General features: G+C 41.1%; 1 protein-coding gene across 1 annotated transcript in view; it reads right to left on the bottom strand.

Annotated features, from left to right (window-relative positions):
* Positions 1–362: 362 nt before the first annotated feature.
* The window catches only part of LOC102207890 (uncharacterized), a 15819-nt gene continuing 9570 nt past the window's right edge, over positions 363–6611 (bottom strand). Inside the window, exons 4-5 of the mRNA XM_013912619.1 lie at positions 6140–6575; positions 363–981 (exon numbers count right to left, since the gene is read on the bottom strand). Of these exons, the coding sequence (XP_013768073.1) occupies positions 489–981; positions 6140–6575 (929 nt within the window). The 3' untranslated portion in view covers positions 363–488. The remainder of the gene's footprint in view (positions 982–6139; positions 6576–6611) is intronic.

The raw sequence follows: 6611 nt of genomic DNA, 5'->3' as shown, positions 1-6611 counted from the left end.
TGACGTCCTTGAAAAGCCACAGTGTAAGACTGGCTTGGATGGTATCAGTGAAAAACAGTGTTTCATTTGTTTCTGTAGCTCAAGGACGAAGCTGCAAAAGAATGTGTCATACAAAGTTAACATGTCCACTAAGACGAGAGAAAGTGTCTGTCTCAGCCTGAAAATCAGCTGTAATTCATTGTGTTGACACCGTGTGTCTGATTTTTAGAGCCAAATGTTCTAAAGACGTCTTAATTTAAAAGTAGAAAATTACAGGTCGCCCAGGCCTTCATGTCTAAGACACACCTGTAGTTTCACCTGGCTTCATATATGACTGGTTCTACTGTATATAAAAATCGTTTTGAACACACACAGAGAGCAGCTCACTTTAATGACACGTTTATTCTTCGGTTACAGTCACACGGTTACAGAAGAACACGTCATTTATTTTATCCAAATATATAAAAATACATTTGAACGTACAAAATGATCAGAACCTGCTCCTGAGTTTACCTATAGCCCCATGCGCTGCCTCCAGCGCCCTGGACAGGTTTTGGTTTGATGGTGCTGATGATTGAGATTCGATTCGGGTCCCAGACGCAATTCTCCTCCAGGCCGCTCTTCACCATCCCACAGTTGGGCGGCACCCAGGCGGTGTCGTAGCCACTGTATTGCCAGGTCTTCTGAAGTGGGTGGTTCTGATAGTTGATGATGATCACCCTTCCCACGTTGACCCTAACTTTAATGACAACTCTGTCATACTCAGGGTGACCAATGGGATAACGGCTTGCTTTCTCCAGGTCTCTGCTGAGGTAGACCCCCGGACCGAGCATCCCATCTTTAGACTGGCCAAAGCCCGTCATCAGGATCCTTTTAGCATTCGCACTGGTGGTGCCGTGGTACATGACGTAGGTATTATTGTCTCTTGGCCCTTCACAATCCACTCGGATTACCCCTGGAGGCAGGAAGTCATCTTCAGCCCACTGGAAGTACATTTTTCTGATTCAGATGTTGGTGTGATTGTCTCTGCAGGAAATCATGAGAACATCACAGCGTTAAGAACAAGAAGCCTGAACTTTAAAATAGAGAGTTAGTTATATTAATGGGGAGTAATTATAAGAAATCAGGTGTTTTAAATTATTTTTACAGTATTTATAACTCATTATAAAATAACAGTGGTTAATCCTAATTACTTTCCAGTCCAGGCAGGTGTTGTGTTTCGTTGTGTTGCATCAGATCTGACGATATGAGATACATTTAATCTTTTTTTTTTTTGTTATCTCTCAAATTGGGAATTATCACTTCATTATCAAAGTGGGCATGGACGCTCTGCTGGGTGCTGGGCTCCAGTTTCTGGCTCATGCCGCTCTCTCTCACACACTCACAAGAAGATTGTTGATTTATGTATCTGTGCATTTTCTTGCTTTTGTGTTTCAGGTGCTGTATGTTTGTTTTTTCTCACAGGTGCAGCAGCTGGTGATACATCGTGCATTTCTATCTGTGCTCTGTCATGTTCTTATTTTCTCCCCTCTTCCCCCCTTTTTATTTCCTCAGATCTTTAAAAAGCAAACCGTATTTGGCACAACAGTGTGTTCAGATTATAGTTCTGACTGCAAAAGCTGGCAGACAGGATAAAGTAAAAACAAACAAAAGATAAACTTGCTGTGCCAAAGATGAGTGTCTGGCCTCAGAGGTCAGCGGCTCTTTCTGACTTAATTTGATTGTTATTAATGGAAAAATGAATATTTGAAGAAAAATAAACATGTAATAGGATAAGTTTGAACTGGCTCACTGTCCATGTAGCTGTGAAAGCCTGATGACGATGTTCTGTTTAATGTTCACGTTTATTTCAGAATCATCACCTCACTGAAAAGTTGTTTCACAATAAGTAGAATTTCAAACTCAGGTTTTCTGAATCACATTCCTGCAGCTTCTCGCTGGACTTTCACACAGTTGAAAAGTTCATCATTAAGTCCTGATAAAATTGGCATAAATCTGCTTTTACCAGTCGGAAAGTTCACAGCTGAGTGTAAATATGTCCTCATTCACACAGTACTGACAACGTTTACTGCAAACATTCAGACTTTTTAAGGAAAAAAGAAGAAAAGTGTGTTTGCTGAGTCCACGTACCTCTCTGCAGGCTGGTCCAAAAATGGAGTCTGTGCCTCACTCTGCTTCTTTTTCAGGAGGAAATACCACAAACAGACCTCCTCCTTTCAGTTTCGTTTCACGTGCTGTTAAGTCCTTCACTTTAGGTTATAGGCAGTATGTGCTGGAGTACTTAGTGTGAGTTAGGTTTCACTCCTGCCATCCAGCAGCACACAGATCAGGGACTTTTTGGCAGAACAGGAATTCTGGTACTTTCCAGTTTTTCTCCATGATCGATTTAAGGTTTTAAAGGAAATTAGTCTCTTTGATATTTCTAATTTTATGCTCTTGCTCAGATGCAGATGAGCTCTACAGCAGGTTATCAAAAGACTCAAAAGGAAACAGGAAATTCCAGTCCACTCATTTTCCTGCTGTATGTGCAAAAGTTTCCATTGTCCTGCTGCAGACTGACTTACGTTTGCACAACATAAACCAGCTTACAGGCAGCTGACATATTTCCCATTATCAGTGTGACTCTAAGGATCAACATCATCACATTGATGTCCTTCTGTAGTGATGAGGGCTTGTGTGCAGAGACATCGACGCTGATCTCTTTGTGTTGTTTCATACGTCTCTTTTATCTTCCTGCAGTTAATTTGTTCCTCGTTGTGTTGCTTTGTAGCTTCTTGTGGTCGCTGAGCATCTTTTTAAAACTATATTTTTTCATTGTTTTGTGTGCACAGACATGTAAAAGGTGACCCAACACAGTCTATGAGCACAGTTTGTGTTTGTGTCATTCTTCTGTCTGTTTGATACCATTGTGTATTTCCTGACAGTCATTTTTCCCTCTTTGTTTTTTTAATGTCGATATTTTTACATCTTTGCGTGTTTTTAAAATTTTGTACCTTTGCGGTTGTGATAGTTTCTTTCTTTTTGTACATCTTTGATCCTTTTGAATCTAACTGGTGTCACTTTATTGCTTTATTGTAATAACTGGAAACCCTGGTCAGTGGTCATTTTATTGTCCCCAATGGGAAATTGATTTGCAGCATGTCTACTCATCAAACAACTCAGACATTTAAGAAAAACAAACAGAACAGCCCAAGTTTTATCAAGAGCTGCAAGAAAGTGCCGTGTGTGACAGTGTTGGCAACAACAGTTATGGTTTAGTGTTGTTAAGCACGATAATAGCAGCAGGTATAAAGAACTATGTCTCGTGGTTTTCTCTGCAGGCACTTCACACCGATGATCTGAAGGAAGCAGCTGAAAATCTCTAAAGAGACGGTTTGTTTGAAACTTAACATGACAGAGGTCGCCTTCCTCAGCACCTGCCTGTTATAAAAGTCCAAAAGCTGGACCTGAGACCTCCCTGAAGTCTGACCAGCCACTTTAACCAGGTTACCCAGTCCGGTCTTATTGGTCAGTGTCATGGTCCCTGTGTCTCTCCAGCTCGCTCACTCTTGGCCACATGTTTTGATATTGCTTTTCTCTCTCTGTCTTTGTCTCTCCTGTCTTCTGTCCACCTGGGCGGAGTTCATTACGGTTCCCACCCTTGGCCTGCACACCTGGACTGATCAACCTGCTGCTTGTTAACCTAGTTTCCCCCCACTTCTTAAGGCAGTGGCTCAGAGCTGGATATGAAATAGCTGGATGTGTCTCCTGTATATGAAGAACCCCCCATATTAACTTTGAGGGTCCAGCAGTCAGTTTGTCAATTTTTATAAACTTTAGTGTCAATTCTTTATATTTTCCTTCATTCTGTACATTTCTTTTGGATACTTTTACTTTTTTTTTGCATATTTGTTTTTTGAGTGTTATTTAAATGTTTTGTGGTTTTTTTTGTTGTTGTTTTTTTACATTTTATTTTTTGAGTGTCTCCTGATTAAGAACACTGAGTAATGCCTGCTGTCATATTCAGGGGGCGCTGTGGCTCCACAGTAATCACTGCCACATGGATGAACTTGTTAATCACTCACAGGCTCTTTATGAATCTACTCATTAATATTATGTTATTCATTTATTCTGTGTTTGCACAGAATAAATCAGAAATACGTCTGATCACATCCACACAGCAGCTGTTTCACTTTCAGCACATTCAGCAGGAAATAAAATAATGGATGCTCCGTTAATTCAATTCAATTCAATTCAATTTTATTTATATAGCGCCAAATCACAACAAAAGTCGCCTCAAGGCGCTTCATAGGTACAGAGAAAAACCCAACAATCATATGACCCCCTATGAGCAGCACTTTGGCGACAGTGGGAAGGAAAAACTCCCTTTTAACAGGAAGAAACCTCCGGCAGAACCAGGCTCAGGGAGGGGCGGCCATCTGCTGCGACCGGTTGGGGTGAGAGAAGGAAGACAGGATAAAGACATGCTGTGGAAGAGAGACAGAGGTTAATAACAGATATGATTCAATGCAGAGAGGTCTGTTAACACATAGTGAGTGAAGAAGAAACACCCAATGCATCATGGGAATCCTCGGCAGCCTACGTCTATTGCAGCATAACTAAGGGAGGATTCAGGGTCACCTGGTCCAGCCCTAACTATATGCTTTAGCAAAAAGGAAAGTTTGAAGCCAGATCTTAAAAGTAGAGATAGTGTTAAAGTGCCAAGTCTCAGCTTTAATCTTATCAGAGTTAAATAATCCTGAATTTAAAGTCTGAGTGCTTCTCAAATCCTGCCAAAGATGTTTTTCACAGGTCTTTCCTGCATCCAGGATTTCTCTGACTCTTCTGATGATATGTGTACTGCACATGATGACATATTCAAAGTATTCACAGGTTTAGATTGAGGAAGATTATTTTAAAAACAGCTCTGCAACTTGCAGACACTTTCTGTTCCTTGTGGAGATTGATGAACCCCTGCTCATATTTACTTCTATGAATCTTTATGAGATGAAGGGCAGCCTCCTCCCATAGGCAAAATCTGCTGTTAAATGGCAGCCAATCAAAACTGCCTGAGGAGACTGCTGGTGGCATCCAGCTCTGCTAACAGCAGCGAGCATAAAGGGAGTGACTTTTTTTAAGTGTTCTATCAGCTCATCAAACATCAGCAAACACACAAACTGTTTGCTGTTTGTGTGCAGTTTGTCTCACAGTGTGTGTGAAGAAGAGGGGTTGGATTTAAAGGTACGGACTGCACTTGATAAAGTGCAGATTTAAAGCTCACATGTAATGTCATCATATTAATCACATTGGATTTGTATATGATGTGTTTTGAAAAATTCAGATTTTTATATCTTGTTCTGTGAAACTAACTAAGCTATACTGACTTTGTATTGTTCAAATGTTGCATGAAAACACAGAGCAGTTTTGTGCTGGACAAACAGGTTAGTTTGCTTTAATGTTGAGAATTCAAAGTAAAACACTGTTGTGCTGGTGCACAGTGGCTCTGGTGCACAGTGGCTCTGGTGCACAGTGGCTCTGGTGCTCATGGTCAGATTTAGGTTACTTCAAGTGTAGCGCAGAAGAATTTGCATTTAAGCTGATGATGATTAATTCACTGAATTCCAACTTTATTCCAACTGTATACTGTATATATACACAGTATAAAGCATGGTGTCAGAGCAATTTCAATAAAGGAGTTTCATTCTAACCAATGCCCGCTGGTGGCTACGTTTTTTTTATGAACCAGCAAATCTGCTCCTTAGATCCACTGCAACTCTCAGCTTTTTATATCAGTCATGTGGCTGGCCTGTTTCAAACTGTGGCTCTTGTTGTTTCTCTTTAGCACCATTTATTTTTCTAGGCCTTTGTTTCCTCCATCCCAGTTGTTTTTAGCTTTGTTGTTGTCATCAAATTCCAACAATTTCTTTTTATTAAACAGTAAAATGTCTCAGTTTAGACATCTGATGTGTTTTCGGTGTTTTTTATGCATACAAATATGGAATAATTAATTATTTACATATGAATATTGCAATGAACACAATAGTAAAGTCATTTCTATGGCACGTTTATTTTTCAGGTTACACTGACATGGTTACAAAATATGTCTTTTTATGATTTCTTATCCAAATATATAAAAATACATTTGAACGTACAAAATAATCAGAACCTGCTCTGAGTTTACTTGTAACCACATGTGCTGCCTCCAGCGCCATGGACAGGTTTTGGTTCGATGGTGCCAATGATTGAGATTCGCTTGGGATCCCAGACACAATTCTCCTCCAGGCCACTTGGCACCATCCCACAGTTGGGCGGCACCCAGGCGGTGTCGTATCCGTGGTCATGCCAGGTCTTCTGAAGTGGGTGGTCCTGACGATTGATGGCCTTCACTTTTCCCACGTTGACCCTGACCTTAATGACAACCCTGTCATGCTCAGGGTGTTTGATGGGATAGCGACTCGCTTTCTTCAGGTCTCTGCTGAGGTAGACCCCCGGACCGAGCATCCCGTCCAAAGACTGGCAAAAACCTGAAGCCAAGATCAATTGAGCGTTTGCACTGGTGGTGCCGTGGTACATGACGTAGGTTACACCATCTTCTGGCCCTTTACGGTCAACTCGAGCTACCCCAGCAGGAAGACCGTCATCTTCAACCCAGT

This window comes from Pundamilia nyererei, unplaced genomic scaffold, assembly GCF_000239375.1.
Source record: "Pundamilia nyererei isolate P.nyererei 1_Seehausen unplaced genomic scaffold, PunNye1.0 scaffold00095, whole genome shotgun sequence".
Classification (NCBI taxonomy): Eukaryota; Metazoa; Chordata; class Actinopteri; order Cichliformes; family Cichlidae; genus Pundamilia; species Pundamilia nyererei.
The sequence above is the reverse complement of the archived record's forward strand: the minus strand, read 5'-3'. Positions and strand labels throughout refer to the sequence as shown.